The sequence below is a fragment of the Eptatretus burgeri genome, chromosome 6, assembly GCF_056783735.1.
Source record: "Eptatretus burgeri isolate ZD-2024b chromosome 6, Ebu_testis_v1, whole genome shotgun sequence".
In the NCBI taxonomy this organism is placed as follows: domain Eukaryota; kingdom Metazoa; phylum Chordata; class Myxini; order Myxiniformes; family Myxinidae; genus Eptatretus; species Eptatretus burgeri.
In genome coordinates, this window is record NC_140966.1 from 53626773 (window position 1) to 53639649 (window position 12877).

Below are 12877 nucleotides of genomic sequence, written 5' to 3' on the forward strand. Positions count from 1 at the left end.
ATAAAATTGTGTGCAGAAGTTAAGCACTGACTGACTGACTGACTGACTGACTGACTGACTGACTGACTGACTGACTGCTCAGTTGATGATTCCGTGTCTGGCACTCTGGGGGTTCACAGATCAGAACGTCCCCCCGTTGTACACATCCATGCACGCTGCCATTTATCGGTATGGAAGAGAACCACTTCCTGCAATTCTTTTACTTGAGGTATCATGTCTTTGGCAAAAAGCCAAACGAGGAATTAAAAGTTTTCATTCAAAAAGCAATTCAGAAATGACTTGTTTGGAATACAAGCGGCTTGCCCATTGTTGTTGTTGTTGTTGTTGTTGTTATTGTTATTGATTTACAACCATGATCATAAAACAACAACAACAATTTACGTGTTTCTGTGCGATCTCCTTGATGGTTTTTCTCCCACTAAAACTACAGTAAATTACATTAACAGCAAAACGACCTTTATTTATACTCTCGAGAAAGCGATCGGATGTCTCCAAATAGATTCATCAGTTTCCTCACAGGAAGTTAATACACCGCCCCAAATATAGTGATTTAAATGTTCATTTTACAATTCGCTATACAGTACTTTCATGGTGAGATTTTTTTTTAAACTGTTGTGTTCGTTTTGTGGTTTCATTTTTTTTCCGTTACATTAACATGAGGGCGTGGCGAGTTCGCCACGCGTGTCCCGTTGGTGTACAGTTTGATTGGACAACACTGTACACGTCATTGGCGCTGGTCTGGTGGTGGTTATCAAACTTTCAACCCTCGGTTTTATCCACCTTGTCTCAAAGAAGGTCGCCTCAGGAACGTCTGGTTCCCGAGGTAGGCCCGAACTCCTCGGATTGTTCAAAGTGACGGGTATATATATATATAGTTATAATAAATTAGAACGGTATTCAGTGGAGCGCGTACCTCCACCAGACCAGGCGGAACAGTTTACGTTGTGTACCCACTCGCAGTGTGTACTGTGTTGTGCTGGATCTCATGGATAGGCCTGGTCTGAATCCGGACCTGAACCAAAATCGAATCGGCTTGTTAATGTCACCGAACCAACTCGTCCACGTTTTGTTATAACTCGTCCACGTTTTGTCATAACTCGTCCACGTTTTGTCATAACTCGTCCACGTTTTGTCATAACTCGTCCACGTTTTGTCATAACTCGTCCACGTTTTGTCATAACTCGTCCACGTTTTGTCATAACTCGTCCACGTTTTGTCATAACTCGTCCACGTTTTGTCATAACTCGTCCACGTTTTGTTATAACTCGTCCACGTTTTGTTATAACTCGTCCACGTTTTGTTATAACTCGTCCACGTTTTGTTATAACTCGTCCACGTTTTGTTATAACTCGTCCACGTTTTGTCATAACTCGTCCACGTTTTGTCATAACTCGTCCACGTTTTGTCATAACTCGTCCACGTTTTGTCATAACTCGTCCACGTTCTGTCATAACTCGTCCACGTTCTGTCATAACTCGTCCACGTTCTGTCATAACTCGTCCACGTTCTGTCATAACTCGTCCACCCAGTTTTGTCATAACTCGTCCACCCAGTTTTGTCATAACTCGTCCACCCAGTTTTGTCATAACTCGTCCACCCAGTTTTGTCATAACTCGTCCACCCAGTTTTGTCATAACTCGTCCACCCAGTTTTGTCATAACTCGTCCACCCAGTTTTGTGATAACTCGTCCACCCAGATTTGTTTTAACTCGTTCACCCAGGTTTGTCCTAACTCGTCCACCCAGTTTTGTTATAACTCGTCCACCCAGTTTTGTCATAACTCGTCCCACCCAGTTTTGTCATAACTCGTCCACCCAGTTTTGTCATAACTCGTCCACCCAGTTTTGTCATAACTCGTCCACCCAGTTTTGTCATAACTCGTCCACGTTTTGTCATAACTCGTCCACAGTTTTGTCATAACTCGTCCACGTTTTGTCATAACTTCGTCCACCCAGTTTTGTCATAACTCGTCCACCCAGTTTTGTCATAACTCGTCCACCCAGTTTTGTCATAACTCGTCCACCCAGTTTTGTCATAACTCGTCCACCCAGTTTTGTCATAACTCGTCCACCCAGTTTTGTCATAACTCGTCCACGTTTTGTCATAACTCGTCCACGTTTTGTCATAACTCGTCCACGTTTTGTCATAACTCGTCCACGTTTTGTCATAACTCGTCCACGTTCTGTCATAACTCGTCCACGTTCTGTCATAACTCGTCCACGTTTTGTCATAACTCATCCACCCAGTTTTGTCATAACTCGTCCACCCAGTTTTGTCATAACTCGTCCACCCAGTTTTGTCATAACTCGTCCACCCAGTTTTGTCATAACTCGTCCACCCAGTTTTGTCATAACTCGTCCACCCAGTTTTGTCATAACTCGTCCACCCAGTTTTGTCATAACTCGTCCACCCAGTTTTGTCATAACTCGTCCACCCAGTTTTGTCATAACTCGTCCACCCAGTTTTGTCATAACTCGTCCACCCAGTTTTGTCATAACTCGTCCACCCAGTTTTGTCATAACTCGTCCACCCAGTTTTGTCATAACTCGTCCACCCAGTTTTGTCATAACTCGTCCACCCAGTTTTGTCATAACTCGTCCACCCAGTTTTGTCATAACTCGTCCACCCAGTTTTGTCATAACTCGTCCACCCAGTTTTGTCATAACTCTTCCACCCAGTTTTGTCATAACTCGTCCACCCAGTTTTGTCATAACTCGTCCACCCAGTTTTGTCATAACTCGTCCACCCAGTTTTGTCATAACTCGTCCACCCAGTTTTGTCATAACTCGTCCACCCAGTTTTGTCATAACTCGTCCACTCAGTTTTGTCATAACTCGTCCACCCAGTTTTGTCATAACTCGTCCACCCAGTTTTGTCATAACTCGTCCACCCAGTTTTGTCATAACTCGTCCACCCAGTTTTGTCATAACTCGTCCACCCAGTTTTGTCATAGCTCGTCCACCCAGTTTTGTCATAGCTCGTCCACCCAGTTTTGTCATAGCTCGTCCACCCAGTTTTGTCATAGCTCGTCCACCCAGTTTTGTCATAGCTCGTCCACCCAGTTTTGTCATAGCTCGTCCACCCAGTTTTGTCATAGCTCGTCCACCCAGTTTTGTCATAGCTCGTCCACCCAGTTTTGTCATAGCTCGTCCACGTTTTGTCATAGCTCGTCCACGTTTTGTCATAGCTCGTCCACGTTTTGTCATAGCTCGTCCACGTTTTGTCATAGCTCGTCCACGTTTTGTCATAACTCATCCACCCAGTTTTGCGACCGTTTTTTGGCCCCATCTCTCGATAGGAAAGAATTACTTAAAGAATTCCCGGATCCGGATTTTCACCAAAATCAAATAAATTCATCCTTGCCAAACACCCAACATGTCCACGAAGTTTCATCCGAATCCGTCCATAACTTTTTGAGATATGCTCACAGACAAACAAATAATTTTGCAATAATGAGCGAAAATATATATATATATATATATATATATATATATATATATATATATATATATATATATATATATATATATATATATATATATATAATGAAGAATGAGCACAATATTTCAAAAATTTATGGATGTTTTCGGATGAAACTTGGTGGACATGTTGGGTGTGTGGCAATGATGAATTGATTTGATTTTGGTAAAGATCCTGGCAGACGTATGCACTCTTCCAAATACCTGTTGTGGTTATCCATCCATCCATTGGGACCATACTCTGCGCAGAGCGTTGGTGCTGCCTAAGCAGTCTCCTTGGCTATTGGGCACAATCCTGGACTGGTCGCCACTCCGACGCAGGATACCAGCAAACTGGCACTCATTTTGCCAACCTCAGAAGGATGACGGGCAGAGTCAACCCCACCTGGTATTAATTCAACAGTCGAGTGGGATTTGAACTCAGGATCCTTGGATCCCAAGCCCACCACCCTAACCATTAAGCCAACACCAGGCATACAGTTATCAATGTGCTTGATAGTAATGATTTTTTTTTTCCTTTACAAAACCAGCACAACAACGGTAAAGCATCAAATCATGTCTACATTTGGTTTGATACGTAATATTGGTAATTATCCTGTTTTAACCTAATGGCTTTCTCTTCCATTGAAGTTCCCACAAGGGATCCCATGTTGTCCCTCAGGGAATTGGGGGGGGGGGGATGCGTGTGTTGATCCACTTTAATGTAAAGCATTTATTGTTCAAGCTACTGCAGAGTTAAATGCCGTGTCTTGCTTCTGTGATTGCTGTTTAAAACGGTGTTGTTCTTGATTTAAAGTGTAAACGAAGCTGACAAGATTCATTTAATTGCAGAAAATGAAGAAGAAAAAAAAAAAGAATCCGATTTGACAAAATTATTTTCTTGCAGGCTGATGGCGGAAAGACGAGGAACAAGCAAGCTCCGGGTGCTCCGTACCATTGAGAGAAATGTTCAGGCACGTTGGGAGCGAGAGCACGTCTTTGAGGTGGATGCTCCGCTGCCTGGATCTTCAGATGAAAAGCGCTCCAAGTTCTTTGTCACATTTCCATATCCATACATGAATGGACGTCTTCATCTTGGCCACAGCTTTTCTCTATCAAAGGCGGAATTTGCAGTTGGTTTCCGGCGATTGAAAGGTGATCTCTGTCTGTTCCCTTTTGGCTTCCATTGCACCGGAATGCCCATTAAGGCCTGTGCTGACAAGCTATGCTGGGAAATGGAGACGTACGGCAACCCTCCCACATTTCCAATGGAAGATGAGAACGAGATTGATGAGGTAGACGTGGTGCGTGCGGAACAGCCAGTGAAAGACAAAAGCAAAGGCAAACGCAGCAAGGCAGTGGCCAAATCTACAGGCTCACGTTGGCAATGGGAGATCATGCGCTGGCTGGGTTTGAGTGAAAATGAGATCCCATTATTTTCTGAGGCAAGCTATTGGCTGAAGTATTTTCCACCACTCGCTATTGCTGACCTCAAGAACATGGGGGTAAAGGTCGACTGGCGAAGGTCTTTTTTGACAACTGATGCCAATCCCTACTATGATTCCTTTGTGCGCTGGCAATTTGGCCTGCTGCAACGGCAATGCCGCGTGAAATTTGGTAAACGCTATACCATATACTCACCGAAGGACAAGCAGCCATGCATGGACCATGATCGGATGACTGGTGAGGGAGTTGGGCCACAGGAATATACGCTCGTGAAGATTCGTATCTTAGAGCCATTTCCTCCAAAGCTAGCCTCGCTTTCAGGAAGATCCGTATTTCTCGTCGCAGCAACTTTACGTCCAGAAACTATGTTTGGACAAACAAACTGCTGGATTTCTCCTGGCATTGTTTACGTGGCTTATGAAGCTTGCGCAGGAGATGGGATACAGCATGTCTTTGTGAGCACACGCCGTGCAGCCCGTAATGCTTCGCACCAAGGGTTGACGCCTCGTCCTGGTGAGGTTGACGTTCTGCTTGAGTTGTGTGGTACAGACCTCCTTGGTGCTGCTCTTCATGCACCTCTTGCTCGCTATCCAAAGGTCTACGCCCTGCCAATGCTCACGATACGTGAAGACAAGGGTACCGGTGTCGTGACCAGTGTGCCGTCTGATGCTCCTGATGATTTTGCAGCTCTTCGAGACCTCAAAAATAAACCGGCGTTGCGTGAAAAGTTCGGTATTGCTGATCACATGGTTGTGCCATTCGAACCTGTTCCAATAATCACAGTTCCCGATTTTGGAAACTTGTCAGCTGTGGAGGCTTGTGACCGCTTCAAGGTGACGAGCCAAAATGATCGCGATCAGCTTTCAGCAGCCAAAGATGCAGTATATCTCAAAGGATTCTATGAGGGTGTAATGATTGTTTCTGGATATGAGGGGAAGAAAGTGGAGGATGTGAAGAAGGACATTCGGCAGAAGATGGTGGCGACAGGAGATGCAGTGCTTTACTGGGAGCCAGAGCGTAATATCGTATCTCGTTCTGGAGATGACTGTGTGGTAGCTCTATGTGATCAGTGGTATTTGGATTATGGTGAAGAAAGCTGGCGAAGGGAAGCAACTAATTGTCTGAAGCAGATGGAGACGTACTCAAAAGAGACCCGCCGTAATTTTGAAGCCACACTTGGCTGGTTAAAGGAGCATGCATGCTCACGTACATATGGCCTTGGCACACGGTTACCTTGGGACCAGACCTGGCTCATTGAATCACTTTCCGACTCGACAATATACATGGCCTTCTACACTGTATCTCACCTCTTGCAAGGTGGCATCCTCGATGGAAGTGGGAAGCCACCGCTCGGCATCTGCCCTCGTCATATGACTCCTGAAGTGTGGGACTACATCTTTCTGGCTGATGCACCTTATCCCTCCATCAACGATGCACCACCCAATGCATTTGAGCGTCTTCGCCACGAATTTCGCTTTTGGTACCCTGTAGACTTGCGTGTCTCAGGCAAGGATCTTATTCCCAATCACTTGACATATTATCTGTACAACCACGTGTCAATCTGGGCTGGGGACAATTTGTGCTGGCCACGTGCGGTTCGTGCAAATGGTCACCTGTTGTTAAACTCTGAGAAAATGTCCAAGTCCACAGGAAATTTCCTGACGCTTGAACAGGCTATTGAGACTTTCTCAGCCGATGGAATGCGCTTGGCCCTCGCCGATGCCGGGGATTCCATTGAAGATGCCAACTTTGTCGTGGCAATGGCAGAGGGAGGTATATTGCGATTGCATTGCTGGTTCGAGAGTGTAAGTGAGATGCTTGCGATGAAGCCTAGCCTGCGCATCGGGGCTCGCAACACTTTCCACGATCGAGTGTTTGAGTGTGAAATCAATTTGTGTGTACTGCAAGCTGAGCAAGCATATGAGCGGCTCTTGTTCAAAGAGGCTCTCAAAATGGCCTTCTTTGAAATGCAAGCAGCCAAGGATCGCTACCGTGACCTTGCACCTGGCGGGATGCACAGAGAACTTGTTGAAAGATTCATGGAGTTGCAAAGCCTGATTTTGTCTCCAATATGCCCTCACATTTGTGAGCATGTCTGGTCCATGCTGGGCCACTCAGATTCCATACTTCAGCAGGCTTGGCCTCTTGTCGAACAGCCTGACTTATCACTGCTTCAGGCCTCACAATACCTGGCAACCACAACACATGAAATAAGGCTGAAACTTCGCTCACTGCTACAACGGAAATCGGCTGTTCCTGCAACCCGCCCGTCACATCTGTCGATCCATGTAGCTGATTGCTACCCCACATGGCAGTGCCAAATTCTCGAGGTGTTGAGGAAACACAGTGAAATGGGGGGGTTACCCACAAACAAACAACTTGCTGCAGAGATGTCTGCTTTGCCTGAATTGAAACCTTTCACGAAACGTGTGATGCCTTTTGTCGCAATGCTCCGCGAGTGCTATGAGCGTGATGGTATCGCAGCTCTCCAACCTGAACTCAAGTTTGATGAGCGTTCTGTGTTGCGGGAGAACATCAACTATCTTATTGCTACAATGGAGTTGGAGGGCATAGACATTCTGGGTGCAGGAGAACTTGGAAACAAGGCCCTGGAGCAATGCAGGCCTGGAAGGCCAATTTTTGTTTTCCACACAAAACCTTGTGCTTTGCTTTACCTTGTCAACCCACAGCCACATTCTGGTCACTTCAGCCTGCAATTGCCTGTCTGGGAGGGTGATGCTCACAGCACAGTCATTCAAAGACTCTTGAAGAAAGACCACTTGATCAAGGACCCTTCATCAGTGCAGCTCTGTAGATTTCCAGATCCACTGGCAATGCCCCGTCTGCTTCCTGGTCCATCTCGGCCATCAAGTGATGCGGCAACTATTCCCATTCCACCTGTGTCATCTTTTACACTGATGTCACCACAGCATGGGCATGGTTTTTGGCTTGGACTTAAGCTGGGAGATCAAAATGGAGAGATTGTTGCATTGGGTGATACATTAGTCTACGTGGTATCATAATGATGACTTGGAAACTGAGCACTCTCAAAATCTTTTGGAATTCCACCCTTGTCGGAACTTGGGTGTAAATATTGTGGAAAGGTGAAGAAAGTTGGCGAAGGGAAGCTTTTTGGCATTAAAAAAATTGAGGATAAGCTTGTTTAATATCATCGCAATTATTACGGTCCGTACTTATTAATGCACAGCAAATAGTAAAAAGGAAAATATTTGTGTATCTGAATTAATGTTCGAATTAATTTCAAGTTTCAAATTAAACATCGTTTGGAAATGGAATACTATTCTCTGTGAATGTTTCTCATTGTATGGATGAAGCACTACTTTGAAATAGGCAGTAATTATTGTGCCGCATGTTGTCAAAACAAGATCACCATTTTTTACAGGCTTGTAAAAATGGATTGCACATCTTTTCCAATGAAAACTAACTGCACTCAGTATTTTATTTCAAGCAAGGTATTGTTTCATTACCTTTTTTTTTTTTTTGAATAATCAAACGAAAGGCCAAATACTGCATTGGAGTCATCAGGAGGAACCTGGATAAACAAACATGGAGTCTTCAGGAGGAACCTGGATCGGATTCAGGTTTTAGCTGCTACTCCACTATCCTCAAACTCATCCAGGCACAGCCAAGTGAGCATTAGAATTTTTTTTTCGTAAGAACTTCTCCCTCGGCCAACACAGATATAATTATATAACAGCACAATGTCGCCGCGCTGTAAAAAGAAAGAAATTAGGAGCAAAACAGAAAATGAACAGCAAATAAAAAAAACCATTTAGAATGAATAAAGAGAGATGTGAAGAATTGTGAAATGTAAAGATTAAAAACATCAGGAATTACTCAGATATATCCATTTCAGTAGTTACTCTCAAGGCTCAAATGCAGAAACACAGGCGAAATCCATCCATCCGGACCATACTCTGTGCAGAGCGTTGGTGCTGCCTAAGTAGTCTCCTGAGCTATTGGGCACAATCCTAGATGGGTCACCACTCCAACACAGGACACCAGCAAGCTGGCACTCATTTTGCCGACCTCGGAAGGATGACAGGCAGAGTCAACCCCACCTGGTATTAATTCAACAGCCGAATGGGATTTGAACTCAGGATCCTCAGATCCCAAGCAACACCACCCTAACCATTAAGCCAACATTTGGCATGCAAGCTAAATGTCTGTACAAATGTGACACCATTTAAACAAGGGGGAGCCAAATAACTTCCAATTGGAACTTCAGACCTTTTATGTTCACACAAATTTCATATTTTGCATAGAAAACTTTGTTGTTCAATCACATACTGCAAAATGTACGAAACATTGCAAATTTGTGTTGTCGTACATGATAGATATCACAACTGAGCGGGTAGTTTTTGGAAAAGACCAGTAAGTGCCAAAAGGCAAGAGTTTGACTTCCCACGAGGAACAAGCTCCTCAAGGTTTGACAGTTCTCCTGTCCTCTTTTTAGCCTCCAACTGGCCTCAGCATGGCTGGGGGCTTACATTTTGGGTGCTGTCAATTTGTCCGTCCAGAGCCTCTATTCGAGAATGACGACGCATTTCTTTCATATTAGGCACATGTACGCAATAATCTATCTTTCTATATATTACTAAAACTCTCATCTTGTGTGTGTGTATATATATATATATATATATATATATGTGTATGTTCCTGAAATACAGCCAAAACGGTACACGATAGCGCAAAAATTTTAGGGCCACCTTACCATTTGCCTGCGGTGTGCAGTACCAAGTTTCGTTCAAATTAGGCAAAGAAAAAATTTATTAAAAAATCAATTCCCGATTCAGTCAAGTACTCTTCTGGAGAATTTGATCAATGCAAACAACCTCAGCAGTAAAGTTTGCTGGAGCTGTCTTTTTTTTTCTTGAAATGATTTTTTTTCATCAAACGCTGTCACAACGGGAACCAAACGGGTTCACGGTTGTCTAGTATCTACTAATCTCGGCACGAAGCACTTAAACTGATCTACAAACATGCAACCCCCCCCCTCCCTTCCCCAAAATGTATGGTGGTATGTACATAAATAAGCTTGGTTGGGGACTCCTCCTTCTGATTTGCCATTTATTTATCTTTCTTTCTCTCTTCCTTGTTCTCTTGTAGCTGCTGCAAACTGAAACACAATAAATTCGTTTGCGGAAGTTGTTGTCACAAGAGGATCGAAGAAAAACTGAAAACGATGGCCCAAGCAGCATTTGCTCGAGTACCACGAGAGCACCGTTTCCATGAGGAACGCCATGTTAAGCGGTGCCGAGCGCTCCGTTCCGTTGGAGTGGTTGCTTGAACGTTTTGAATCAAGCGGACACCTGTGATTTCGCCCCAGCACCGGCAGGTGGAACCCGTCACCGAAAATGCACACGGCGCATGCGCAAAGTCCCTTGTTCGCATTCATTGGTCATTTCGAAAGCCGCGCACTGGATCGACAACATAAGATGCGATACTTCCGCGGCACAAGGACCAATCACCGAATGGAATCGGCACATTTCATAACCATGGTGCTTTGCCCAATACTGTACCATCTATCTATAATTCCAGCAATGTGTGTGTGTGTGTGTGTGTGTGTGTGTGTGTGTGTGTGTGTGTGTGTGTGTGTGTGTGTGTGTGTGTGTGTGTGTCCAGTCGTCGTTTACGAAAGCGAAGGAACGGCCTGTGTGGTTGTTGGAAAGTTTTTTGTTTTTTTTTGTACGTACGTTTTTTTTTTGTCTTCTGCCTCTTCCTCTTCCTCTTCCTCTTCGCGATGACATTGCGAAAAGGCAAAATACGTTGGCGCTAATTGAATAATTGGCCATTAAAAGGAAATTGCAAGTAATCGTAACTGCGATATGCGAACTTCCGGGTCACGCACGTACGGGCACGCGAGAGCGAAGGAACGGCCTGTGTGGTTGTTGTTTCTGGCTCGCGGTTTGAAAGTTTTTGGGGTTTTTTGCACGTTTGGCCACGCACGTACGGGCACGTACAAGTCTATCTATAATTCCAGCAGTGTGTGTGTGTGTGTGTGTGTGTGTGTGTGTGTGTGTGTGTGTGTGTGTGTGTGTGTGTGTGTGTGTGTGTGTGTGTGTGTGTGTGTGTGTGTGTGTGTGTGTGTGTGTGTGTGTGTGTGTGTGTGTGTGTGTGTGTGTGTGTGTGACCGCTGTTTCTCGACAACCACTGGTCCGATCTAATTTAAACTTGCCAGGTATATTGCTGGGGCCCTGAGTATGTGCCTTTTCAAGGTTTGATATTAATCGGACAAGTGGTTCCCAAGTTATGGGCATTTATTTACCAAACCAATGACAGGACACGGTGCTATGACGTCACTTTTTTCACGTACGGCCACGCACTAGTTTAAAACAAAAATAGATCTTCAACCTGATAATTGGATAAATTTTTAAGTTAAAAAAAACAACTAATTATTTCGTTTTACTTAACTTAGTATGACAAACGCAAGCGATTCTTGTAGAAAGCAGTTGCTATGGTAACGAGGGCAACGTTACAGCCGCCATGAGGTCCGTCGTAGTTTTCTCGAAACAAAACGCCCTCGAGGCGGAAGACGGGTGACGTCTCGACCGCAACCGCAAGCTTTTGACGCCCTGGAGGAGAAATTGATTCCAATGCGGTTGCTCCGAGACAGCTGCGTGCGATGGGCTGCGTGTTTTCAAGAAGGAAAAGGAATAAAAACGGGACATCAGCACCAGGTTCCGAGCAGCCGACTCAGTACAGTTGGGATCAACGGCGAAAGGTTCCGAATGAAAACGATCACTCCTTCTGTGTCCAGCGTTCATGGCGTCGTGGTCTTGTCATTGAATCCATCGACTTCTGTCATTAATATCGCCACGATTACAAATGCATAAATTATTTGATCCATGGTTGTTTAATGTGTATATATATATATATATATATATATATATATATATATATATATATATATATATATATATATATATATATATATATATATATATATATATATATATATATATATATATATATTGCTTCGATGGTTTCAGCAGATCGCTTTCGGAAGACCGTCTATTTATTATGTACGCAGTACGCGCGTGTAAGAGAGAACGACTCGATTTGTTGAAAAAGATGAAATTCAGAATAAAATGGAAAGCAAAAATAGTTAAAGTAAGATTATGGAGAGAAAGGACAGGTTGAGAAGGATGTAGGTTTCATGCGAGGGGAGGGTTGGGGTTTCTGTTTGTTATTATGGAGAGAGGATTGAGACAAACATTTCGCCAGTTATGCGTACGTAATAAATATATAACACCACCTCTCGTATTTCTCCACTTTGTTGATCGAACAATGACCTACAAACCATCCTTTGAGTATTTTCCCATTAATCAGGGGTAACACTGACCTCTGATCATTTCAATGCAGGCTCTTTCATCCATAAACAGAGGAATTATTTGAAATAGGTGGTGGTGGTGGTGGTGGTGGTCGTATGGCAGCTTAGCTGCCGGGGTAGCTATCATTTCTTGAAGCGCGACTGTGTCGCTGATGCAGTGCCCCTCTACCAGTACACACACTGGAACTGGTACTCATTTCGCCGACCTCGGAAGGATGACAGGCTGAGTCAACCCCCTGGTGTATTAATTCAGTGGCCGACGGGGCTTGAACTCAGGACCCTAGGATCCCAAGCCACCACCCTAACCACTTCAGGACCCTAGGATCCCAAACAGCCACCCTAACCACTTCAGGACCTTAGGATCCCAAGCCGCCACCCTAACCACTTCAGGACCCTCGGATCCCAAACAGCCACCCTAACCACTTCAGGACCTTAGGATCCCAAGCCGCCACCCTAACCACTTCAGGACCCTAGGATCCCAAGCCACCACCCTAACCACTTCAGGACCCTCGGATCCCAAGCCGCCACCCTAACCACTTCAGGACCCTAGGATCCTAAGCCACCACCCTAACCACTGAGCTAACACCAGGCTCCTTTGAAATAGGTCATTCCTTTCGGT

The 12877-nt window shown here is 44.6% G+C and overlaps 2 protein-coding genes across 3 annotated transcripts in view; both read left to right on the forward strand.

The window, feature by feature from the left end:
- Nucleotides 1-678: 678 nt before the first annotated feature.
- On the forward strand, nucleotides 679-8200 carry LARS1 (leucyl-tRNA synthetase 1). Its single transcript, XM_085885066.1, has 2 exons — nucleotides 679-823; nucleotides 4366-8200. The coding sequence occupies exon 2, from the start codon at nucleotides 4370-4372 to the stop codon at nucleotides 7925-7927; it is 3558 nt and encodes a 1185-aa protein (XP_085741192.1). The 5' UTR covers nucleotides 679-823; nucleotides 4366-4369; the 3' UTR covers nucleotides 7928-8200.
- Nucleotides 8201-10534: 2334 nt separating this feature from the next.
- RP2 (RP2 activator of ARL3 GTPase) overlaps nucleotides 10535-12877 on the forward strand; it is a 39031-nt gene continuing 36688 nt past the window's right edge. Inside the window, exon 1 of one of the 2 annotated variants that reach the window (XM_085885067.1) lies at nucleotides 10535-11649. In XM_085885067.1, coding sequence (XP_085741193.1) covers nucleotides 11551-11649 — 99 coding nt within the window. In that variant the 5' untranslated portion in view covers nucleotides 10535-11550. The remainder of the gene's footprint in view (nucleotides 11650-12877) is intronic. The other variant, XM_085885068.1, reaches the window with a different exon arrangement.

Bases quoted from the DNA above. Each gene is read 5' to 3' on its own strand.
- LARS1 (XM_085885066.1), top strand. From the start codon at position 4,370: ATGGCGGAAAGACGAGGAACAAGCAAGCTCCGGGTGCTCCGTACCATT.